The sequence below is a fragment of the Hydra vulgaris genome, chromosome 08 (assembly GCF_038396675.1).
Source record: "Hydra vulgaris chromosome 08, alternate assembly HydraT2T_AEP".
Lineage (NCBI taxonomy): Eukaryota > Metazoa > Cnidaria > Hydrozoa > Anthoathecata > Hydridae > Hydra > Hydra vulgaris.
Window position 1 is genome coordinate 21657329 of NC_088927.1, and position 27716 is coordinate 21685044.

At 27.8% G+C, this 27716-nt stretch overlaps 1 protein-coding gene across 1 annotated transcript in view; it reads left to right on the plus strand.

Moving 5' to 3' along the window:
- LOC101236086 (ribonuclease Z, mitochondrial) overlaps nt 1–15334 on the plus strand; it is a 42740-nt gene extending 27406 nt beyond the window's left edge. Inside the window, exons 16-19 of the mRNA XM_065803242.1 lie at nt 4257–5139; nt 5527–5565; nt 7758–7805; nt 15213–15334. Coding sequence (XP_065659314.1) covers nt 4257–4421 — 165 coding nt within the window. The 3' untranslated portion in view covers nt 4422–5139; nt 5527–5565; nt 7758–7805; nt 15213–15334. The remainder of the gene's footprint in view (nt 1–4256; nt 5140–5526; nt 5566–7757; nt 7806–15212) is intronic.
- The last annotated feature ends 12382 nt before the right edge of the window (nt 15335–27716 follow it).

The following is a 27716-nucleotide window of genomic DNA, read 5'->3' on the forward strand; positions in this document are numbered from 1 at the left end:
TGTTTAATTAAAAACAAATTTTTTATAAATTTTATTCAATAGGTTTTTAGCATTATGTTATAAAATTACATATTTTTCGTACAGACAAAGTTTTTATGTTTTTGTTGTTAGATAGTAGGGTTTTCAACGATTGATAACTTTCCATTTTATAACTGGCTTTATGTTTTGGTTTTTTAAGCTCCATATATCCTTAGAGAGTTCTGTCATTTCTATTCCTAACTAATGCAAATGATTTCAGATAGTTTGCGTATCTTAATTTAAATGATGTATGACTATACAGTTGTTTGATAGATGATATTGTTGGACAAACACTATTTACAAATATAATTGGTTTCTTAGAGTAAAATTTTGCAATCGTGCAAGTTTATGATTGACTTAAGGTTAGACATGCAACTGTAGCTAATCTTAAAAGAATTTTGATCAAATGTAGCTTGTGGGCAACTGGAAAATACAAGACAATTAGGGCTAGAAAATGATTTCCTATTTTTATTTTGACATTCAAGCTGTTTGAAAGGTTATACCAAATGATATCATGCTTTAGATGTTTATTTTTTTGTTGAATTTGATCTGGGATTAATTGTGGTTCATAAGTAAGCTTTGTGTTATATCCTGATTTTTTTAAAACTTTTTCATATGGTGGAGTAGTTTCATTAATGGACATATATAAATATATATACATATATATATATATATATATATATATATATATATATATATATATATATATATATATATATATATATATATATATATATATATATACACACACACACACACATATATATATATATACATATACACACACATATATATATATATATATATATACATATACACACACATATATATATATATATATATATATATATATATATATATATATATATATATATATATATATAAATTAGTAAAAACACTTGTCTAATTTTTTCTTTCTTATACACAGTGTTTCTCCATCAGTAGGTTCATCAGGAAGAATGTCTAAACATTAAAAAATTTTCAAATTATAGAAAAAATTATTTCACAGGATGTTGGGAATTGTTATAATTAATTATGTAATAACTGTAGTATTTTGCAACCAGGAAGTTTCATTAATTACATTAGATAATTAAAAATTCATGAAAAGAATTCTTTAGAATTTGGATAAATTTGGACTGGTCGTTTGTTTTTATAGTTTTTTAAAAGGAACTTATTTTCATGTCTGCATTTAGAAATTAATTCTGATTTTTTATTCAGTAAACGTTCTTGTTCTAAATAAGTAATAATTTCAAATTTTTCTTGTAAACTTAGTATACATTTTTTGTAAATGTTATTCTGGGCAGGTGCAGTTTTTAGGATAGACCAGTTTAATTTAAAATTAATATTTTTTTCTTTTAGTTGCCAAATATATTTAGACAGCATAGTCTCTTTTGAGTATTATTTTTATTTTATGAGTATAGTTTAAAAGATTGTTTGTGGTTGGAATACCTTTTTTTTTTTATTTGCCCTTGGTTAAGCCAATATATTGTTTATCAGGGTTGTTTTGTGAGGAAACAATGCATTTGTAAATAATATTTTTTGGTAAGCATTTGCCATTCATAGTGCAGTCAAGTTTTTGTTTGCAGTTACAATTTTCAGTATTTTTTTCTTTGAGAAATTCATTTTTATTAATCAATGCAAAATTATGGCCTTTTATAATTCTTTCAATATTTTTTGTACAGCTATAGCTTACTTTAATAGTGTTTCTGTTTTGTGCAATTTATTGGAGGAAGGGAAATATTTGTCAACTAATTTTAAAAATGCTTTTCCAATGTTTGTTGAAACATTTTTATTTATAACATTTTATGTCATTGTAAAAGAGTCCGCAATCACCACAAAATGTATCTTCGTCATTCTTACTTCTTTTTTCAATGATATTTGAGTTTTTTTCAAATTATGTTTCGTGAGCATTTTTGTTTGACTTAGCCTGGGCGTTTCAGTTATTTTATCCGCAACTAAATTTCGATCGACAACAGCAACAACAACAATTTGAAATATATTTCAAGATCATTTAATATATTTCATATATTTAATGATCTTCTAGGTTTTACTTTTCTAATTATTTTAAGTGATGGAATTATTGAACGGATACTAGATGCAGGCTCAGAAGATCCAAGTTCCAAAGTACTAAACTTGCCAACATCAGGATTTTTGACGTTTATACGATTAAAAATTTCACTGAGAGCAAAAGCTACTTGGGGGATAATATTAGAGTTGAAAGGATAGATTCCTGTTTATCTGAATCCTGATATGGCAATTGCTGGTGTAGCGGTGCTCAACAATGCTTCAGTAAATAATAGTGGAAATTGCAGTTTTGACAGTGGTTGTCCAGGAAAGTTTTTTCGGAAATTATCAATGGAAACAATCCAGTAAGTTTTTAATGGTTTGAAAATGCTTTTGTCCAGAGGTTGAAGTTCATGACTACAATGTGCTGAAAGACAAAGCATATGGATGTTTAACTTTTTGGTTTCCTCTATTACAGATATATCCAAATGACTACAATGTCCATCGAAAATCAACAAAGCTTGTCCTGGTTAAAATGACGCAAAAAAGTACAAAATTCTTCCTTAGATAAATATATCCTTTTGGAGTCATACGAAAAATACTTCCAGGTGGCAAATTATCTATTAGCCTACTATAACTGAAACTTTCACATTTCCCAGGAGCAACATTAGGATGGCGCCTGAGAATTCCTGCAAGCCAATCTTTGCCTGAAATTATTTATTTCATTAGTATAATTATTTTAATTTTAATATTTCATTTAAATATATATGGACAAAACTGATTTTGATTAATTTTTTTAAATTCGAATATAAAATAAAAATTAAAAACTATTAAAATAAGTACCAGCAATTTTATTCTTGAAACAATGTGGCAGATTTTTTTGAGTGCATATTTCATATGCATATTTTCTAAATTGTATTCTCGTTATACCAAATCCTATTTCTTGAAGATGAAATACTCTTAGCTTCAACTCAGATTCTACTGTTTCAGGAATAATGTACTTTCAACCTAGTTTACGTTTTGGTGATCCGTCCTTTCTCGTTAGCCAGTCTCTGAGAGTTCTTTAAGGAATGTTACAAATCTTGCGATGCTGCCGCTACTGGATTTCCAGTTATAACAGAATATAGTGCAACTAGCGCAGCAACTTAAATAATATTTTTTAAGAATTTTAAAATTTATGTTTTTTGTTTCATTTTTTTAAACTTCAACATTAAATTACAGTAGTTTAAAGTAAATTTGAGAGCAAAAATATTAAATTGCAAGCTTCGAGTGCAATTACAACACATACACAAAATCTCAATATCAAAGATGAAAATAAACATGTGGCATTATTAGCCCACGCCAGTCTGGCGATATTGGCTAGATATCAATATTTTATGTAAAACGGAGTTTTTTTTGTTTAAAATGTGAACATTGCTTACTTTTAAAAATCAAATAATGTATTGGGCACATGAATAAACAAAAATAACAATAAAACATCGATTGTTTTGAGCAAGTATAAATAAAAACGATACTTTTTTGATCAATGATAAAAAAAAATGGTCTAAAATCACTCTCTCTACACTGTATAGAATAATTGCGAATGACTCAAAACCGCAATGAAATGAGCGAAAGTTTGAAAAATATGATGTTTTATAACTAAAAATGATTTATCTAAGAAGTTCTGACAATATTCCCTAAATTGCAATACTAAATATTCTTTAAGCCAACTTTAAAAAATGAAATTGAGGTATAAGCTGTCAGTGGTATTACTGTCAGTGGTGACTACTTTACTCTCTCTCTCTCTCTCTCTCTCTCTCTCTATATATATATATATATATATATATATATATATATATACATATACATATATATATATATATACACACACAGGGGTGTTCTAGACTGCTTTCAACAGCGCCGACCGTATTTGGGCCCCAATTTGGGCGCCGCCCAAATTCAGAAGACTTTTTCTTTTTTTTACGGCAATTGTTATTTTTTTTCCAAAAAAATGCTTACATACGGAAATGTTTCTGCCAAATTTCCTTATGGCAGGCGCTGGCACGGGGTACCATTGCCAAGTTATTTTCTTAGAATAGCCCCTGATATATATATAGTTCATTTTTGTTTGTATATAATTTATTTATTTTGAACTTTCATTGAATATATTTCATTGGGTATTTTTTTTTTAAATATCTTTAAATTTAATTTTTTGATTAAATTAAAATTTATTACATACATGTATTTTATTGAAGGTATCCATGGATATGATTGATGAATTCGAAAGTATTCTTCCCGAGCTCAACTTTCTATTTTCAACAGATGCTCAAGAAGTTCAAGAAGTTCATGAAAATGCACAAGTTAAAACTCAAATAAATGCAACAAATAATATTCAAGAAGATATACTAAAAGCTTCTTAGTTGCTATATTTTTTTGTTAGCTTTTTTTTTTTTTTTTTTTTTTGTACTATTTCTTTTAAAAAATATTTTTTCAATTTTAAAAATAAGTTTATATAGCTGAATTTTTTGCTGACGGACTGCGCAGTGATTTGAATTATAAAAAGCTTATTTATGCTCAAAAAAAAAAGTAATGAAGAAGTTTTACTATCTGTTATTTGAAGTATTTATCAAATCGTTGATTGTTAACATTAATAATTATAATCAGTCAAAAATATATATGAACTAAACATCTAAATCAGTGTTTTTGAAACTTATAATGGAGTATCATATAAAATTCATCAAGTTAGACAAAAATGTGACTGTAAGTTTTTTATGTTTGTTCTAAAAGTATTTGTTTTGTTTTTTGTAAGTACGTTAAGAGAATATAGTTTATCCACTCTGATCTAGCAGGTTAATGTTACACATTCAGATCTAGGAGGTTAGGGTTTATCCACATTGATCTAGGAGGTTTGGGCTTGTATTTTATGAAACGAGTATATATTTTCTTGTCTTTTTGTGTTACATAGTATCTTGTAATGTTTAGATAACTTTCCCTTTTTTATGCAAGTTTTTGTCTTTTATACTCTTTAATTTATTAATCTTTTTATTTAAAATAAAAATAAAGGCATAATGGCTAATGAAGATTTTCAGTCAGTTGCTAAGAAAATCCATTTGGAGAAAGCTAAGTATCTTTATGAAAGTATGACTTTTAAATAACTAATTTCTTAATTTTTGTCTGGAATTGCAAATTTGTTTGTGTTCTATTTAGATCATGTTATTATTATTATTATTATTATTATTATTATTTTGATCATATTATAAAGCTAAAAAATGAGGTTTATATAAAAAAAATTACAATATATAATTAATTAAAAAAATATAAATTAAACTATAGTTTATAAAGTGTGTGAGTGTTTATAAAATTGACATGACACAGTTTTTAAAATGTTTGTAAAATGTGTGTTTATAAAGTTGCCATGACACACATTTTATAAAGTTGTCACTACATAGTTGCATTTTAAAATAATATAGAGCTCTTTATTTTATAGAATTTTTTTCATGTTTATGGCTTTTTTTCTTTTTTTAGAGACTTGCATCAATCTGAAACTAATAGAAGAACAAAACCGTAAGTTAGGTTTTAAAGTTCATGAATTTTATGTTTGTTGTTGTACAATAAGAAAAGAAATCTTTCAAAATAGATTACTGAAAATAAAAACTCAACTCTTATGATGAAATTTCCTTCTTCCAGTCTTCCGGTTCTTTATTCGAGGAAATTTTATTTGTAATTTATGCTATAAGTGTGTTTGTTATAATTATGTTTTCTATAATTGTATTTGTTTTAACTGTGTTTATTATGATTTTATTTGTTATAAATTTGTTTGTTATAATGTTATAATTGTGTTTGCTATAATTGTGTTTGTTATGAACCAAAATTGGACCAAAATTGAAAAGTAAAGCGTTTTGAAAAGTAAAACGACAGCTACAAATTTAGAATCCATGGCAGACGCAGTTGAAAAATGATGTCTGCAATTTTGTTTTTTGTCAACTTTTAGAAAAGGAAATTGTAGATTATTATCAACAATCTACAATCTTCTTAATTATATCTTGTACTATTAAGAAGATTATAGAATATAAAAAATAATAAAGAAATTAGATAGAGAGCGTTAGATTAGGTAGAGAGTTTAAATAAAGACCTATCATAGTAACGCGTACAAATTATAGGCAAAACAATCCCGTTAACTCTGTTCTTTTTTCAAACGCCATCAAAGACAAAATTAGACATTGCTCAGTAACTCATAAAACTTGCCAGCATTTAACATTTTAATTTAGGAAAACCTGTCGTGCTTTTTTTTGCTGAAAACATTGTTACAAATAAAGAGTAGTTTTTTGGCTTTTGTTGTTTCTTCTGAAAATCTTTTTAAGCTTTAAGAAATCGCTTATTTTATATGAATCTCTCAAGCATCTAATGAATGCTAAAGCATTGAATGTCATTGAAATATTCATTTATTCTCCTCTTTATTAAAATATATTTAAATTTTATATTATCTCTATTAAAATACATACAAGTTTTATATCCTCTTTATTAAAGAATATATAAGTTTTCTATGCGCTAAAGACTTTTCAAATAATTGATTTACTCCTCTTGTAAAATTATTTGTCAGTGATAAAATAATTATATAAATCTCTAAAAAAAAGTTTTTAGACCATGACATGTGAAAAATATACAATTGTATTTAAAAAATATTTTTTATTAAGTTTAGTTTTTTTAAGTATATTTTTTATTTTAAGTATATTTTTTTAATATATAATTAAGTGAATTTTTAAATTTTTTACAGAAAGTTTTTAAATCATAGAAGTTTATTCAAAAAGTTACATATGTGTAAAAACTTTTTAATTTTTTTATACAGTTTTAAGTGTATAAAGTTCTGAAAATTAAATGCAGGGAATATCTAAACTTCAGCTGTATTGAGGGGGATAGGCGACGTTAGGGTTATAAATAAGATGCAAGGAATATCTAAACTTCAGTGGTGTTGAGGGGGACGTTAGGGCTATCTGAAAAAATTCACCCATTATCACAAAAATTCAATCTACTAAAAAAGTTACAGTACTTAATTATAAGAGCTCTTTCACTTTTCAAACAACATAGTATATGTGTGTGTTTGTGTATGTATGTATATAAATATTTTAATAGATAAGGCAAGTTTTTATATTATTAAAACCATTTTATTAATAAAAAACAATAGTTTTGATTGCCACTAGCCATCTTCAGTTAAAATTAAATATTTGTTTATATACCATAAAGATTATAAAAACAACAGTAACAAAAGAATAGGTTAAAAAAAAAGAGAACAAAAAAAAAATAGAATAAAAAAATGCAGAACAGATACTTCTGCTTTATTTTAATCTATTATTTGTTACTTCTTGTTTGTTTCTTAGTAGGAGTTGTTTAAGTTTTTTTTATTTGTTACTTCTTGTTTCTTAGTAGGAGTTGTTTAAGTTTTTAATTTTTTTTTGTACTGTTGTAGTATTTAGAGTTTATTAAAAGATAATTGCATTTGAGTTTTTTTAATTACCTTTAGATGTATAAACAAGTATTTAGCTTTTTAATAATAAAATGGTTTTAATAGTTAAATAATTTACAATTTTTGTGCTTTGTAGACAATTGTTTTTTGGACTGCTTTTCACCAACTTTTTTTTAAAAAGAAAAATATTCACATGCACCTTATTAAGCTTATTTCAACTGTTATATTTCTTGCTGGGTTTTTTTTTTTTTTGTATACGAAATTTTTTTATATATATATTTATATCTTTATCTAGCCAACATCCTTTATTGCCCTACTAAAATTGTTCATCCAAAGTTCAAAGGTTGGTAAAAATGCTTTATTATTTTATTTTTTTAATTTAGTTTAGTCAGTTCTACTTTGGTTTTTCATTACTTTTGTTAGTGAAGTTAAATTTTTTAAAGAATGAATTTTAAATTTCACCTTTATTTTAACATCCGAAGCAAATTCAAACTTTTGATGTAGTTTTTAAAATTTTGTTGACTTTTAAAATTTTTCAAAATCCATTATAAATAAAATCTCAACTAATTCACAGATTTTTTTGTTGATATATTATTGTGATTAGACAAAAAAGCAAAATATTAGACTAACTTCGTAATTAATTTGCACAACATTATGAATTAAAGTAATTCACTCTAGGTTGTAACTTTATTCATTTGTAACTTTTATTCCTTATTCACATTAGGAACAAAAGTTACTAATAGTTTCAGTGTATGTCTTTTTTGCAAAATATTCCAACATTTTTAGAGCTTCTGAAAGCAAAAGACCAGGAATAAATAGTGATTTTTTTGACTTTTTTAACAAGTGTTTCTTTTTAAACTTCCCTTCTCATCAAAAGAGAAACAAAATGTTTTTTAAGTGTAATTTTAGATTTAACTTTAGAGTTTACATTAGGGGTGCATGGATGCATTGAGAACGGCCTGCCAATGTATCGGTCTCAGTAACCATCAGCTGATGCTGATTGTTTTTAAAAATCAGATTTTTTATTTTTGTGTTACTATTTTGTGTACAAAAATATAGTTATTCAATGATCCAAAATGCATGTGTAAATCTAAAATTATTAAATATTTTTTGAGCTGTTTTTCTTTAGGAGCTCTCCGCATTTAGTGTCTTTATTATTCAGGAAAGTAATTATATGACTTATAGATCCAAACTATACAAAGAGATAAGTTTAAATCAAGGTGTAACCGTAATGTAAAATGTAAAAAAAAATTTTCTGCCAGATGATCCTTTTCTTGATATTTTTATTTTGCGAAATTTACAAATTGCTTTGATCCTTTATTTTCTTTTATATCAAATTGACTGTTAACATACAATTCAAGAGTAAATAAAAGTATACAAATTCGAATTTAGGGTTGATGCATCAGCATTGGTCTGTACCAATCAACATAGGCCAAAAGTAGGCATTAGTGCACCTCTAGTGTACATATAAACAGTAAAAAATATTTAAAAAATGTTGCAACCTTTAGGAGTAAACCGTTTATAAATGGTAACTTTCTGAAAAATTTGTAGTTTTCTTTAATTCACTGTTATTTCATTTACTTTAATATTGTTTGGACAAATAAATGTTGTACTCTCAGGTGCTTAATACACAGAAATGGACTTATTATTTTCTGAAAAATTTTTCAACTCTGCCCTAGCGTGTTAAGACCCCTCCCCCCCGTTTGTTAATTTTTACTTATTATTTTAAAAACTAAAAAAAAAGTGTAAACCGGTTTTAAAAATTAGAAAATATAAATCCACTAATAAAAATAAAAACTCGATCTGTTTATTACCCCACCAACTCCTCCTTGCCTCACCTCTATTGCTCGTTTATTATATCTAGACAAAAATTTCCACCCATCTTTTTATTCTAAACGGCCATGTATTAAACACCTAACTGTACAAAGAAAAAAAATGTCAGCAAAATATTATTTGTAATATCATTAAAACATTATTTATCAATATTGTTTATTTTGCTAATAAATATGTGTAATTGATAATAAAGATGTGCCTTAAAACAAATGTTGTCAGCTAAAAATGAATAAAAACAGGTATTACTTATGGATATTGATATATTAATATAATTTTAAACTTTTCTTTTAAAATTTATTTTCAATAAAGTTTAAAAATTTTTTTTTTCAACATCTTCGTTTTCGACTAGGCTGCAAGCAACCACTATTAGAGTTGGAAGTTACTAGAAGAGAAAAGATAAAGTTTATAGAGCAAGATAACGATTGACAGATGGCTTAAAAGATTGCAAACTATATAAATCAGGAAAGCAAGATGAAGGAAGCGAATTCCAAAGAACTGATGTTCCAGGAAAAAAACCAGATCAATGAAAGTTTTTGGAGCACTTAGGAATAGTCACTGAAAAAAGATGAGACTTATTTGAATGGCAAGTAACACAAGAATGAATTTTAGTAGATAGTACAAGAGAACTAGCTCTTTAGAGCAGTGCCCATTATAATACTTGTAGAAAAGAGAAAGAGAAGCAACATTACAACGATGTGATAATAGTTGGAAGTTGGCTGCAGGAGCAGGTCCAACTATGCTTACAATGCTCCTTGTGTACCCCAGATATGATAACAGTATTCCATACAAGGACGGATTTGAGATTTATAGAGATAAAGAATAGAATCCGGAGTAAGAAATTGTCTAACACGATAAAGAGATGCAACCTTCGCAGATGCTAATTTTGCAATGGATTTGATCTATAGTTTCCAAGAAAGGTTGGAAGTAGGAGTTAATCCTAGAAGATGAAGGGTAGATGACTCGTTGAGTACATCACCATTCATTAATATAGGAAGATCTAAATTATTGCAGTTACAATCGACAGAAAGAAATTGGGTTTTATCTGACTTAAAGTTCACCAGCCACTGCGAGCCCCTGTAGCAGAAGTGAGATCCTTTTCAAGCTCAAATGTCCCCTCCAAGCAATCAGAGAGTGTTGGCTTCTTATCACATCAAGAATAAATGGTAGTATCATCAGCAAACAATGCCACTTTAGATAAGAGAATATCTGGAAGATCATAAATATAAATTAAAAAGAGTATAGGGCCAAGGATAGAACCTTGAGGAACCCCTAAAATTACAGGATATGCAGAAGAGTGCTGTCCATCGAAGACAACATTTATACTACAATTTGGAAGAAAGGATTCAATAATCTTAAAGATGTTACCTGATACACCGTAAGAAGAAAGCTTATGGAGAAGACCAGCATGCTAAACTTTATCAAAAGCTTTAGAAATGGTAAGAGCGATAACCTTAACCTCTCCACCTCTATCTAATGTATGATAAAACCTATCGATTATTACTATTAGCAAATCGGCTGTAGAATGAGGAGATCGAATTCCATATTGATTATCAGAAGTAAGTTATTAGATTCAAGATAAGATGTTAAGTGTTTGTTAATTTAAAATTCAAAAACCTTGCTAATGATAGGAAGAAGACTAATGGGGTGGTTGTTAGACAAATCAGATCGCTTTCCAGAATTTTTGAAAATTCGGATAACAGATGCCGCTTTCCAGCATGCCAGAAAACAAGAGTTTGATAAGCACTTGTTAAATAGTTTTGAAAGTATAAATGAAAGCTTTGGAGAACTCTTCTGCAAGACTATAACAGGTATGTGGTCCGGACCACAAGCTTTAGTAGAGTCTTAACAGGAAATCACTTTAGATACAGAAGAAGTTTACACTTTAGAAGCTGAAGTATTAGGATGTCAAGCAATGGATCAACCTGTTTGTTGGCAATATCAAGTAGAATGCAACTAGTGGAATTGAGAGATGATGTTGATGAAAAGTTCTTAGCAAACAATTCAGCTTTGTCTTTAGGCGAGGTGACAAAGTCTGAACTGTGCAAGAGAGGTGGAATAACAGATTTTCCCTTATTATTGATACTGATAAAGATTCTCCAGAAGTCACGAGAGTCTAATTTTTGAGATGAAATACGAGATTTTATGACCTGAGACTAGTGTGCTTTGGCTTTAGACAAAACCTTTTTACAATGGTTTCTAGCAATAGTAAACTGATGTCTGTTTTCTGGAGAATTGTTTTGCTGATCGATATGGAAGTAATGGTTTCAATTGGAAATTGCAGCAGCGCAATGTGAGGTAAACCAAGGAGAAAAGTAAGGCCTGACTTGGAGTCGTTGAGAGGTAATAAAAAATTCCATGCCAGCCTGAATCCAAGAAGTTATGTAAGAACCACATTAAAAAGCATGAAGAAGAAAGATTTCTGCCCAAGGGCCATCATGAAGAAAATAACAGAAAGAGTCCCTGTCAGCTTTAAGGTAGTTGTAAGAGGTACGATAATAGGGGGATTCTGATGATGACGAAGAATGAGATATTAGTTTTAGAAAGATCAAACCGTGATCAGAAGCACCTAAGGGTAAATGTGGAGAAACTCTGAGCACTGGCTAGGATTAGAAACAAGACATAAGTCGAGTAGAGAAGGTAAATGATTCGAGTTTTCTAGAAAGCGAGTTGGAAAGTTGACTATTTCAGTTAGAGATTAAGAAAGGCAAAAGTTAGAGCCAAGCAAAAGTAGAGCCAAGCCATGCAGCGTGATGAGCATTAAAGTCACCAACAACAACGATTTTGACTGATGGATAATGAGAAAGGGCTTAATTTAATCAGAAATAACATCAAAGAGAGTGCAATCTTGAGATGAAGGAGAGTGATATAGAACAAAGAGTAAGGCGATAGCATGAAGTGGTGCTAAACAAAAGCACATAAAAGATTAGTTGGCGGATTCAAACCTAGTTTCCCGACAAATGGGTGAATTCTTACGAATGTAAATGCCCAAGCCAAGCATATGCCTATTAGAGTCTTTATTAATTAAAGGAAGATAACCATTAACACCATAATCACAAGATGAGACAGCCGAACTCAAATTAGTCTCACAAAGAGCAAGTAGGTCTGGTGAACTTTGCAAGAGATAAGACTCAACAGAAGAAAAGTTACTTCAAAGACCACGAATATTAGTGAATAATATATTCAGAGAACTTGGCGATTACAATGATTTTTTGTGTTTTATAGTTTTTGGTACTTTATTCATTTTTAAATTTTTTAAAGAACTTGACTCAAAGCATAGATAGAACTCAGTAGTCTATTTAATAGTCCAAGCAATTGCCTCATTACTATTAATAAACCCTAAGTCGTAACAAAGGGCTCCAAATGTGGCCTTGACATTGCATACCAAAAGTATGAACAGAGATACCATCCATGCGCAGCATGGCACTGTTTGTACTCTGATAATTTACAGCTGTTGACGGAATCAGCCTCTCTGAGAGCTACCACAGTGTTTGTGGAAACCTACTTCTAGTCGGCCTCAGAACCATAAAGCTGAGTTTTAGAGCTACACCCTCATTAGGAGTTAATAGAATGAGTTGCCTAAAGACACAAGCAAAACCTATGGATTGAGTCAAGATGATCCAGTTTTCAACATCCTAAACTGGAAACAATGTATTATAAATACATCTGGGCCATCCTAATAGATAAAGAAGTGGTGCGATGCTGGTCAATAGATAGAATATGTTTACCCTTTAAGTCTTTGTCTCGGAGGCCTTCTACAAGACAGTAGCCGGATGCGTTTAACATCTGCCTAAGATGAGTATTTTTTTCAAGACACCATCTCTAACCTTTACTCAACCAAGAGTCCCAAGGCAGGGGGTGTTTTAAGTCGGAGTTGGCTTCTCCTAGCCTTTGCATAAAAAAGCATATCCTACAATGCAGCTGGACATGAAGCAGCTTGTACTGGGTTACATGTTACCAGTAGCAGGATAACCTAACCTGACCTGGTTTTGTTCTCAGATAATATTACTAACTTATCATGTGACAGAGCTATAAAATTATCTTGAACTGGACTAATATTAATTAATAATTTTTGTATAAAATTTTTTACTTTCTAACATTGTTTAAGCAATAACAGTAGACTGCTCTACCATGTATTGCAGCCCATTAATAAAGACAGTTTTTTTCCGCCTATATATATATATATATATATATATATATATATATATATATATATATATATATTTCTATATATAATTTCAGCCTGTATATATTTTTGTAGGATGTCATTCTTGGTGATTGTCTAAACCTTTTTATTACTTTGTATACCTTTTTAAGACTGGACTAATAATGAACTTCAGTAAGTTCACTTATATTTTCACGGTTGTAGTCCAGTAAATTTGGACTACAATCATGAAAAAATATATATTCGAGGTGGGAATTTGTTTACATTTTTTTCTGAAAATCACTTTGCCCTATTACTACTGGCGGAGAAATAATATAAAAGTATTTTAAAAATAATTTTAACTATAATTGATACAAAAACCGTCTGCACAAACTTGTTATTTTTAAATGCTAAAATTTTTCAAAAATAATTTTTTTGTGACATTAAAAGTTCTTCTTTTTTTTTTTAAAGGATTGACCCTTATAAAAAAGAATGACTCTTATAAACTAAAGTATTAGTTTATAGAAAAAAATAATTTAAAAAAATCAAAAAACTTATATAGGGCTGACAAAAAGCCTTATAAACAACATAAAAATTTAATTTGGGTTAAATTTCATTACTTGTACAACTTTCAGTTGTAAGTCTTTGAAAATTGTGTTGTGAAAGTAAATATTGGTCAAAATTGAAATTATTTTATCAAAATAACACACACAAGCAGATCAAAGGTTATTATAGTGTCTCAGAATTAAAAGATTATTACAGTCTCTTGGCCTTTAAATTAAAGACAATTCTTTAAAGAAATATATTATCTTTCCTAAATTAACTTTTGGACACTTTCTTTGCGAATTGATGTCTGAAAGACAATCATTCCAATTATCACAGTGTCTTTGCAAACACTTAAAGCAATATCCACTTAATGCCAATTTTAACTTTGTTATATAACCAATATTTCTTCTGCAAGACCATAACCATTGCTTGATCCAGTAATCTATAATAAATTTGCATGCCTCTATTACTAATTTTTTTTTGTCAACAAAAAAATAACAAATCCAGCTCTGTTTAACTTTTATTAACTGGCCTGTTTGGCATGTATTTTAAATAAATTTTGGTAGATACTAGTCAACTTTTTAATGAACTAGTAATTAATATTAGGTTATGTTGATTTTTAATTACTTTAATTTTAGAACCTTAAAATTCAAGTGCTATATTAATGTTGTTTGTCTATACTCTGACCATTAAAATGTAGGCTCTACATTTCTTCAGAAGAATCAACATAAGACCGAATTAAGCTTATTTCATGTACAAGTATTGTAGCTTATTTCATGTACAAGTATTGTGTGTAATGAATAATTTAATAAATAATTCAAGGCCCCAAACATCACAACTTTTTTTTTTGTTGTTGAAAAGTTTTATTAGTTAATAATAGAAGTATCTCATATAGATTTAAAAATATATTTGTAACGACTACATAGAATCTTGGCTTTGAGCAAAATTGAATAAAATCCAACCTCGTTATTTTTTTTTAAGCTGCTGTACTGATATATCAATTCATAGACTATAACAGTTTTAATAGATGTTTTATTTAATTTTATTTGTCGGGACGTTGATAACAGTAAATTATTAATCACCAAAGTATTATTATTTACTAAATCTTGTGTAAACATGATTTTTAAATGAATGGTTAAAATCAAAAATATAATATATTGCATTCTCTATAAACTATATTATTGGAATTAATTTTTATTATTAATTTAACATTTATATTTTTTTTATTAGATTTCAAACCTCTTGATTTGGAAAGTTACTTAAGAGACTGGAAACTACTTAACAGCAAAAGTTGATAAAACAATTATTTTCAATGTTATTTTTTGCAAGTTTAAACATTGCATTGAGAAAAATTTCGTTTAGCAAACCCTAACCTTAAAAGTTCAATAAAGTATTAGACCTTATTGTCGAAATAATCTTCCTCTTATTTAATTAATCCCTAACTAACCCATATTCAATAGAATAAAAACATAAGAAACCCGTATCCCTAACTAACCCGTATTCAATAGAAAAAAAACATAACCCGTATTCAATAGAATAAAAACATAAGAAAAAAAAAGGTGAGAACCTTACATAATTTCTTTATCACTAAAATAAATATGTTAGGAATTTACCTTTTAATTTATTCCTAATTTATTAAACTCCTTTCAAAAGCTGAAAACATAAAAGATGTAAGTACGTATTTAAGCACTTAGTTGGTCAAAACCTGTATACGAGTGTAGTTGGTAAAAAGTGAAAATGCTTGCAAATTTTAAAAAAGGATATATTTTAAATTATAATACTACTAACAAAATTACAAACTAATACTACATACAGCATTTTTTAGAATAAATTTTTGAAATATTATTTCGCATCTTGTTAAAAAAAAAAAGAAACATAAAACAAGGCGTAGTTTTATTGAATTGTAGTACACAGCTTTAAAAGAAATTTGATTTGAATGCTAATTTCAGCTGAATTTTCAGCTTTACATGAAAAAAATATGAAGTCAAATCTTTAAAACTTTTTTTTATTTTATTATTGAAACATAGGTGCTTTACTTTACTCAAAAATGTATCCGTTTAATTACTAGAGATGAAGGCAAACTTGCTAGAACCATTCATTATGGCTTGAAAATTGTCAAATTTTCGCAAATTTTTTTTTCAAAAATACTTATCCTCAAAATCTAAATAACTTTTTTCAATTAAAAAAGTTTTGGACCATTTTTATTTTAAACAAACATATTAACTTAGTGCTTACAAAAAGTATATGTTTTAGTTATATATTTGTATTTAATTTATTAATAATATGTCTTAGAATTGTTGGTATTTTAAAGGTGATTTTCTAAATTTCCTCATCTTCCTTTTTCTAAATGCCACCCGAAGATTGTTTGATTTTCTGATTTTTGCATTTACTAAACGGCAATTATTGTTCAAAAAAAAACCCAGCTGTGACCATATATTCTTTATGATATATTTTTATTCGCCAAACTTTTTATTCCTTTACTTCGATGAGTTTGTTTGTTTACATACGTACATGAATTGCCTTCAATGTCTTCCAGTATTTGCTTTACAAAAGTGATTATTACTAAGTACATGATTTCCACGAGTATCAGAAACAGAAAAAAGTTATTTCCTACTTTTTAGTCGATTGAATAGAAAGCTATTTTTAAAAAGTTTTATTTATTTTCTACTTTTAAGTCTTGATAAAATTGAATTATTACACTTATTGATTATGATTAATATTCAATAAAAATTTATTTTAAATTCTGTATATAATAATTAACAAAAATATTTGGAGCATATTTTTTTTTATTAATTTAAATGTTGGTTGGGTCTTCTTCTCGGTTGATGTATTTGTTCTTTTTTGGACGCATTTTTATTTGTCTGAAATTAACAAGTGGAATATTTGTAAAATTTTAAATTAAGTTTATATTGATACTTAACACTTTTTGATGCCCTCTCGGTTTCCGATATTTTATTCGGAATTGCAGATCTAACCTATCATGGAGGTGGGGCATCGTAAATCTAAAATACATATTGAATCAAATGTAACAAATATAGCTATTGTTAGTCGGCAAAAAATTATTTGTAAAATTTCAGGGCTGTACGATCAAAAGAATTGCTTCAAAAAGCGCTGTGAAGTTTTGGCCTCCACAAAAAAAAAAAAAAATCATAAAATCAAAAAATGCGGACTCGTCAGTGAGTGAATAGAAAGCTATAAAATAGAAAATCATTTCACTATAAATACATAAAAATCAAATATTTAAGTATTCGATTCCAACCAAATGCCGCTCTCTTGAAATAGGAATTAATAATATTTAGGAAGTATAAAGGTTACCTAATACTATTAATTAAAATCACCTGCGACTAGTTATAATTTAAACTTAAAATCGATTTTGAAAATTCAAGATTTTAGACTAATTTAACTCTTACTTTACAATACATTGTGACCTGAAAAAAATTATTTGTCTGGAAATTTGAAGTTTATGTAATATTATAAGATTATATAAAGCCTAATTAGTTGATAACTCCAGCGATTTGATTAAAAAATTGTAACGTTAAAAACTTAAAAAAGCTTAAGCATTAAAAATTAATTTAGACACTATAAGAAAATTGAAGTTAGATACTTGCATATACTGCAAATGTTAAAAGTAGTTAAACTATTAGTCACTAACATCCTGCATATAGACTTTTAGTGAACTACACTTACTATATTTTATATTGTAATTATTTATTTAATATTAAACAAATATTTAAAACTGAGAGTTTATTTTTTATAGTTCAAGGTTAAAAGTTTATTCCTATTTTACAAATAAGTGCACATAATTTCGTTTAAATCAAAAGGTAAAAATAACATAAATAAAATTTTAGTAAATAAATTCAAAGTCAGCATAGTAATAAAATGGCAAATCAGTGTTTTCGTTTTTAGATGATCCGATAATGTCGTTGTGCTCATTTAAATTTCTTATTTCATTTATGTTTATTAGTTTTAGTTCCTTATTTTTATCATCAAAATCATCATCCTCATCCATCTCATTATATTCTTCATACGCGTATATATCATCATTTGTATTTTCCTTTTGAGTTACTTGAAAAAAAGATCAACTGCTTTTTCAAGATTCATTTTTTTATGTTTACATTTTGATCTTGCATAGTTTAGAGATGGAAGAATTGGGTCACTCAAAAGCATTAAATAAATGAATTGGTCCGTCATTGTAGCTTTTCGATCAAATTTACGAGTGTGTTGTAAGCGAATATTTTTACTATCTTTATTCCGAGCTTCAATTGCTTCTTCAGAGTCCATTCCATTTGGTAGCATAAATCTAGATATTGTCAGACTACTATGAATGAGTAGTTGGTGTACTGAGGCTGGCATGTAAAACCATGAGTACTCTCGAACAAATATATTTGCTGTTTCCAAACAATATGTTTCATATTTGGCTATGTTTTTTTATTCAAATTAACGACTGATAGTATAATGTATAGCCTGTAGATTAAATCTTTCTTGACTCCTTTATTATTATTTATTCGCGAAAATTCTGCATGCTGACGAAAAGCACGACAAGTAGTATTGCCATTATTTGTTTTCCCAAATCCGTCTTGAAGAGGCATGACAACAATAAGGCCAATTTTTGCAAACTCACGCTGAACAAACTTTTTTTTTACAGCTGCTAATTTTATATTTTCAGGTCCACGTATTTGCCGCTCTTTAATATCAAGTCTATAACTTGTATGTAGAATACACTCGAAACATCGAATCCATGCATGTAATGACGATAACCCAAGCTCTAAGCTTTGCGAATCCGTTGAACGGATCGGAGCTTTATCTAAGTTGTTTATTAATCTTAGAGTACATTTGCAAATATTACAAATTTAAGCCGATTTGTTGTCACAAATTGCATTAAATGCTTTTCCATCAATCATTGTAAGCATAAGATCGAAGCTTACTTCAATTACAAGCTTCTTTTCAGCTTCTGGTTCCATTATTTCTACATCAATAATCATTATACTCTCCTCAAGCAAATTGATTTGCTTGTCAAAGTATCTTTTTTCTTCTCTTAAAATTAAAGGGTTTTCAGCAATATACTGAATTCTTAGTGGGCGGCAGAATCGCGTTGAAGAAGGCACTTGATTTTCCCAAATTTTCATAACACCATACGATACGAACTTAAGTGGCACTGGGCAAGTAGAAAACAAACTTTGATCAGACATTAAATCATTACATTCATCATTGTTCCCTTTTTGAACGGAAAATCTTTGTTTATACTGCTTTTGGCTACTTGCACCGTCGAAACCCCATTTGCAATACAAAGTCATTCCTATACAGGATTCAAGGGAATCAAGTTAAAATATTTTATTTTTAACAGTAGTTAGTTGCAGCATTTCATGAACTGTATGGTGTAACGATTCTTTCAGTGGAACTTCGCCTCTTATTCCATTTTCAGCTATATAAATACCATCAGGATAACACTTTTTTTTTTCGTCGCAAATGTTGTTATATGTAGGATATATATTCGCATTACACTTAATTGAGTTATTTCGCATAACTTGATATTGCGTCTTCGATAAATTCATAGCTGTCATTAATGCTAATCCCTCTAGTGACGTATTTGCAGTTTGCTTGTTTTTGTACTCAATAAAACATTCTATTTCATTTGCCGAATCTGTATTTGGTAAACGTTCTTTTAATACGTACAGTAAACTATATCGTTTTTTCTTTTTTAACCCCATTTCTGCTGCTTGTAAAATTTTATCATGGTCGTGATTTACTAACAATATGGATGCGTGCCGCCGTTTACTTCGGTAGGATATATCTTCGTATTTCTGATATGGTCTCCCAAATGACTGTTCATTTAAACAAGAAACATCGACGGTTTGTGATGATTGTTCGCTAGGTTGCTGAATAATTAAAGACAAAATTTTATTATTAAGTCAAAATGACGCGCAAAAAAATTTAAAAATTTGCTCTTATTTCGAAAATATTTTTTGCTAAGTTTTGATCGGCATTTGCATACAAATTCGAGCAGAGCTTTTTCAAAACGAATAAAATCATCATTTGTATTAATGGATACGTTTAATTCATTTTTGAGCATACTATTATACTGATCTACGATTTGTCTTGACGTAAGTTGTGATGAAATGGTGTCTTTAATTTTTTCAAATACTTCAAGTCGAGTTATGTTATTAAACATTTTTATAAGATAACTTGATTATTTATAAGATAAGAGTTTTAATAATGCTACTTCAAGAGAAAATTTAAATATCTATAATTTAGTGTAAATTTATACAAATAATTTTATTACTTTCAGAACATAATTGCAATCAAATCGCTGCAATTATCAACTAATTAGGCTTCATATAATCATATAATATTATATAAACTTTAAATTTCCAGACAAATAAATTTTTTCACGTCACAATGCATTTTAAAGTAAGAAAAAATTAGTCTAAAATCTTGAATTTTCAAAATCGATTTTAAGTTTAAATTATAACTAGTCGCAGCTGATTTTAATTAATAGTATTAAGCAACCTTTATACTTCCTAAATATCATTAACTCCAATTTCAAGAGAGTGGCATTTGGTTGGAATCGAATACTTAAATATTTGATTTTTATGTATTTATAATGAAATGATTTTCTTTTTTTTTCCTTTTTTCAAAAAATTAAAATAATAATAAAAAAGTTGATTTAAACAATAACGGTTCAATGTGTTAAATAAAATTTAAAAAAAAAAAAAAAACTTTATTCTTTAAGCAAATATCTTAACTTTAAACTGGTCCTTTTATAAAAGCAAAAAAAGTCGTCGATTTTGAACTAAAAAATATATCATAAAGAATATATGGTCGCAGCTGGGTTTTTTTTTGAACAATAATTGCCGTTTAGTAAATGGAAAAATCAAAAAATCAAACAATCTTCGGGTGGCATTTAGAAAAAGGAAGATGAGGAAATTTAGAAAAACACCTTTAAAATACCAACAATTCTAAGACATATTATTAATAAATTAAATACAAATATATAACTAAAACATATACTTTTTGTAAGCACTAAGTTAATATGTTTGTTTAAAATAAAAATGGTCCAAAACTTTTTTAATTGAAAAAAGTTATGTAGATTTTGAGGATAAGTATTTTTGAAAAAAAAAATTAGGCGAAAATCTGACAATTTTCAAGCCATAATGAATGGTTCTAGCAAGCTTGCCTTCGTCTCTAGTAATTAAACGGATACATTTTTGAGTAGAGTAAAGCACCTATGTTTCAATAATAAAATAAAAAAAAGTTTAGAAGATTTGACTTTTTTGGGACTTTTGGCCACGGAAAAAAAATTCTGGCCCACTGTGCTATGGAACAAGAAGTAAATTCAAAAATATCTTTATTAGACGTAACTCTACACAAAACTAATTCTTCATTTACCATTACCGTTTTTCATAATATAACCTATTCTGGTCTTCACAGCAATTTTTATAGTTTCACTGCATTTTCGTACAGAGTTAGTCTAATCAAATGCTTAATTAATAGAACGTTCAGAAATAATAGTACTAAACTTGGGTTTAACTCTGACATAAACGACCTCTTTAAAGTATTTCAAAGAAGCATGTACACATCTTGGCTCATTTCAAAAATATATAACTCCTATTTAAACAAAATCAATTCAAATCCTCCACCACAACCAAAAATTAAAGAATCTTTGTCTTATTGTAAACTGCCGTTTTTGGGAAAATTATCTGATTCAACTAAAAAATGACTGAATTCAATTGCTAAAAGATATTGCCGTTCAGCAAATAATAAATTAGTATTTACCTCACTGAAAATTTCTAAATTCTTTTCTTGTAAAAAAAATGTTATTTCGTATTTCTTTTGTATAACATGATAAACTTTCAACTTATTTTACTGTATTTTTGTGTGTGTATATATATATATACATACATACATACATACATACATACATACATACATACATACATACATACATACATACATACATACATACATACATACATACATACATACATACATACATACATACATACATACATACATACATACATACATATATGTATATATATATGTGTGTTTTTTAGTGTCTAGGAGCAAGAAAGCGCGTTAAAAAATTATTTATTGCAAATGGCATATATATTTTATATACGGCTCTACTCCTAAAGATGTTCGTTCTCTTGCCTATGAGTGTGCTCTTCAATACAAAACCAAAAAATTCAGGTTCTTGGACAGTAAGTAAGATGGCTTATAAAGAGGGCATGACTAGTTTTTTTAAAAAAAATTCTCAATTATCTAATACGAAACCTGAAGCAACTCGCCTTGGTAGGGCAAAGTGTTTTTTAATAAGCTAGGCAAAGTTATGGATATATACAAATTCAGTGCCTCACATATTTGGAATGTTGAACAAACTGGTGTATATACAGTTGTAAGACCTAGTAAAATTGTTGCTGCAAAGGGCAAGAGAAATATTGATGCTATGGTATATGGGGAAAGAGGCACTATTATCACAATGGTAACCGCAGCATCTGCCTCAGGGAATGCAGTGCCCCAATGTTTGTGTTCCCTCGCAAAAATTACAAAGATTGTTTTGTTAACAATGGTCCACCGGACTGTATTGGGGGAGGTAATTAAAAGGATTGGGTTACAGATATTGAATTCAAAAATTATATGCATTATTTTATTACGTATGTGAAACCTGTAAATGAGTATAAAATTCTCTTGATTTTGGACAATTACTCTTCTCACTTACATTTTGAAACACTAAACTTAGCAAAGGAGAATGCAAAAGCCATGTTGTCTTTCCTATCACACTGCAGCCATAAGCTGCAGCCACAAGACGTATCAGTATTTGGAGCGTTTTAAAAAGTACTTATCAGTTGCAAAAGATGCATAGCTAGGAAAAAATCCTGGAAAAGCCATAACAATTTAAGATATACCAAAAATTTGATTTATTGCCATTAAATATAAGGTGCACGAACATTAAAAAGGGTTTTCAAAAAACTGGTGCATACCCGTACAATGCAAACATTTTTGCTGATGATTTTTTACCATTATTTGTCACAGACCGCATATAACCAGCAAGTCTTGTGTCTGAGCTATCACACGGAGCTTGTTCTGAAGTACGTTTAACATCATCTTCAGGTAAATCTGTCAAAAATAGTATTAAGTAAGAGACGATGTTACTTATTCCTGAAACTCCTAAAGCATTTTCTCCAGAAACTGTGCAACCTAACCCGAAGGCAGCACCAAGAAAAATACATTTGACGAGACAAAAAAAAAAAGGAAAGCTGCTATTCTAACAGATACTCCAGAAAGAAACATTAAAACAGCAGCAAACTAAGAAACTTAAAAAAGCTAAGAAACAGAAAAAATCATCTACCAGTCATTCTCTTTCAAATAATAATAAAGAGTGAGGTTATAAACAGACTCAGTTACATAGTATAATTAAAAAAGTTAAAAACAAACAAAAAAACGAAAAAATGAGAAGAAAAATATTAAAAAATAACCAAAAAGGTGTTCTGCCTGTCAATCTTTTGCAGATCATTGTAATAAGAAAACTCTGCTGCTTAGTATATAAAAAAAAGTTAAAAAAAAATCAAATAAAAAGAAATGATGACAAAAAAGTTAATGACAAATGCAGAACATGATTATGCTAGTCCTGTATAATGGGAAATTTATTCTGAAAGTCTACCAGAAGAAAACTGGATCCAGTGTCAAGTTTGCAATCAATGGTCTCAGTTAATACAAATTATTTTTGTATTAATTGCAAAATGGAAATTGAAGACTAACATTAAGTGTTTAGTTATTATTTTATCATAATATTAACAAGTTTAGTTTAAAACATATTAAAAAAGTTGTGTCTAGTTTTAAGATGGTTAAAAAAAAAATAATAATAATAAAAGTTTTGTTTTACTTTTATTTTAGTCACAAAATTTTTATATTCATAAATAATAAAATCTTAAATAATTTGTTAAAACTGAAAGTATATATTTAATTTATAAAGAAGCTATATTTTGATTTTATAACAGAGTTAGTAATTGTCATAGAAATACATTTATTTTATTGCTCAATTTACTCCACACAGTTGCTCAGCTTATCCCGCTGAGGTAGGCTGAGCACCCTGGTAAACTTTAGACTATATTTTCTAAAACAAGTTAAAGTTTTTTTTGTCTTGACCATTTTTAGCAGATAAAATAATCTTTCCAATAGTGAAAAAATAATATTAATACGATGTACCGTTTAAGAGATTAGTAAGATTAAGTAAAAATTGCCAATCTAGCCTCGCCCTACCCTACATATGCAAATATACTAAAATTTATTTTGAAGAGAATAACAAACAATGGCTACAAAATAAACGGATATCAATTCAATTTTATTTGATAAAAAAAAATTCTACTACCTGCTTTTATTTATAAAGAAAACTCTGCTCTTATCTAATTGTAGTATGCAGCAGGCCCCAGATGAATTTCGATACTTTAAGTAGTAAAACAAAGAAATTTGACGCCTTTAGTGGCATCATATTCATTTTAAGAACTATTGTTTTAATCAGGTTGTAGTTTGAACTATTGTTTGCATCAGGTTGTAGTTTGCGCTAATATGGTAAAGTAAAAGAAACTTAAGCTGTTTTACAATTTTCAGAATACAATTTTTGGTCGGAAAAATAATTTATATCAAAATTTTTATATTATATACATAAACAGGTTAAAGCTTTAGGTTCTTTTTAATATGGATTATGCAGTAGTTTCATGAAATATAAAATAGAGCCCAAGACTGCATAAAAATACTTAATATTAGAAATTGGGAATGTGTTAAACTCTTTAAATGCATAAAATAATTTCTAATCAGACTGTCACACTAATATTTGTCTAATTTTGAACATTGATGCTTTAAGAAAAGTTACATAAGCTCGTAACTATGCAAATTGAACCATTGTCAGGCATTTCAGGTGTCACTATCAACCAAATAAAAAATCTATAGTACCAATACAATAATTGTAGTGAAGTTGTAGTATAAAAAATTCATTGTGGTAATTATGGGAGTAATCCAATGAATTTTTTACTTTTTCCAGTTAAGGTTAGTAAAATATGTGGTTGCTAAGCAATTTAGGTACCCATAGCAACCCAAAACTAAAACTAATGTCACCATTGAAACCGCAATCCTAAAATTAGTAAACAGTGCCAAAATGGTTCTTTATTCTTTTTTATATGACGAGTTATTAGTTTTGTCCAGTAAAAGTAAATTTAGGCAGTCGCGTTAAATTTGAGCGTAAAATTTGAGCAGTCGCGTAAAATTTGAGCAGTCGCGTTGCAGTGATAGCGCACTTGCCTAAGAAACAAAGGATCCGGGGTTCAAACCTTACCTCTGGGCAAGTTTTTCAACGTCGGTTAGGAAAGAGGCGTGAACTTCCACTTAAATGCTCATCCGTGGTGCTCTGTGATAAGACCGTAAGGACGGGAAAGAAGGGGGCACCTAAATAAAATTAAAATAAAAAAAAGAGTTTATGTGAAAGAACCATCGTTATCTTAGCTTTGAAGTAAACTACAACAGCCTTTAAAGTGTAATTAACACATAATCAAACAACGTATTATCTTTGACATTCTCATACAAATTTGGATGAATATTCACTGCATAAAGAAAACATAAAAAAATGAGTGTTTTAAAAAAACACGCGAGTTTTTATTTCTTGTTCAGGCCCTAACACTCTTGACACTGCAATAAAAAAATAAAAATCAAAATACAAGAATATTTATCCAAAAAATAGTGCTGAATCGGAAAAAAATCTTATTATGATGATGTTCAAGAATGGTAAGTAAGTTGGAGAAATACTGTAGTAAAGCTTAATTTAAAATAAGCAACAGTTTTAACAAAAGGCGGATTTTTACATAAGTTTATTAGCAGCATATAATAAAAATTGAAAATGATATTAAAATCATCTAGTTACATGAAACAAGAAAACAGTTCAACATTTAAATGACTTTTCTGCATGTATTAATAACAAAACTAAAGAAGTAATAACTAGAAAAAAATAATGTACACAGATTGTTTCTTAATTAAAAGCATAAAAAATTCTAAAAACAAATATCTTGCATGATACTCCTTCTAGAACGTGGCTTTCACTGATAATACTTTTTACAATGTCAATAACAGTCACAACAGATTGATGATTAAAATAGCTTTGTAAAGTTTTCACTAAAGAAAATAATTTTTTTATCATCTTTAAAGTCCAACCTTTAAGGATGATGGAGATATTATTCTTAATTTGAACCCACAATATATTAAACTATATACCGCATATTTTCATCTTGGTGTAAAACTTAGACGGTCATAGTTTTTTAACTTATTTTTACACTTTTGCAAACAATTTTTAAAAACGGTCATTTTGTTTACGCTTGTATAAATGCCCCCTTTCTCAGGGGGGCATTTTATCCTGTAAAAAAATTTTTTTTTACAATTTTTTTTTTTAATTCTAAATTCTGACCTAAAATCCTCTATAAAAAAAGACTCTCATCTGTATAAATTTTATTTTTGTATACTTTTTTATTTGATAATAATATGATGTTAAATATGTAAAATTGAATAAAAAAGAATTTATAAATTTGATCAAAAGATTTTTTTTTCAAGAGATATAAAAAAACGATTTCCTAAAAAACAAATATATTATTATGTAAGTTTCCAAGAGAAATCAATTTTGTATTTTAAAAAAATAAAATAAAAACTTTTTGAAAAAATGTATAAATTCATTTTTAATTTAATTTAAGATAAGTGTAATTGATTTTATATTTTAAAACATATATGCTTTAAAATATAAAATCTATTTAATTTATCTTAAATTAAATTAAAAATGAATTTTACATTTTATCAAAAAGATTTTTTTTTTAAACATTATTATCATTATTATCATTTTTTTATAAATATATATTATATATATAAATATTTTTTTATAATATCTTATAAAATAAAGCATTATTTCTTTAAAAAAGGTATTATTTATTTATGTTTATTTTATAAGAGTATAAAATAAATATGAATAAATATAACTTTCTACAAGAGTATAGAATAAATATAACTTTGTTTTTATCATATTTTAATTAGCAAAAATCCAACATTTTTGCTAATTAAAAGATGATAAAAACAAAGTTTACTACTACTCTGTGGAAATTGAATCGAGACTAATCTTTACATCGAGACTAATTTTTACTTCTATAAAATGCGAATCTTCTACGGAAAGGAGCCAAAATCATATTACACTAATAGAATATTATGACAGTATTTTATTTCGTGAAAGTATGACATTGTCCAGTGTGTACTCAATGCATTGTTTTGAGAATGAAATATTTGAAGGTAAAGATTTTTCGACATTCATCTCGTATAAATTTTTTACTTCTATGAAGATTACATTAGATGTGATTCTTGATAAAATATGCCTTTCAAAAGTTAGTGAAGGTCAGCAAATAATAATAACGAAAATCGAAGAAGAATCAACAGCAATTATTTCAAACATCTTTATACCATACAGTAACTTTTGTGTATTGGATTTTAATGTTAATAAGACAAAGTTACCCTACACAAAAAATTTTGGTCAACTATTTATGACCAAAATTTTTATTTATGCAAGTTTAGGAAAAATAGCAAGTAAAATTATTCTTGTTTAAAAAACATTTTTCTCACTTATACATTTGAATTTAAAGAAATACACATATTTTAGTTTTAGACGAAATTTTAGTTGTTCCAAACCGAGAAGTCTATTTAAATATAAAAAGTTTT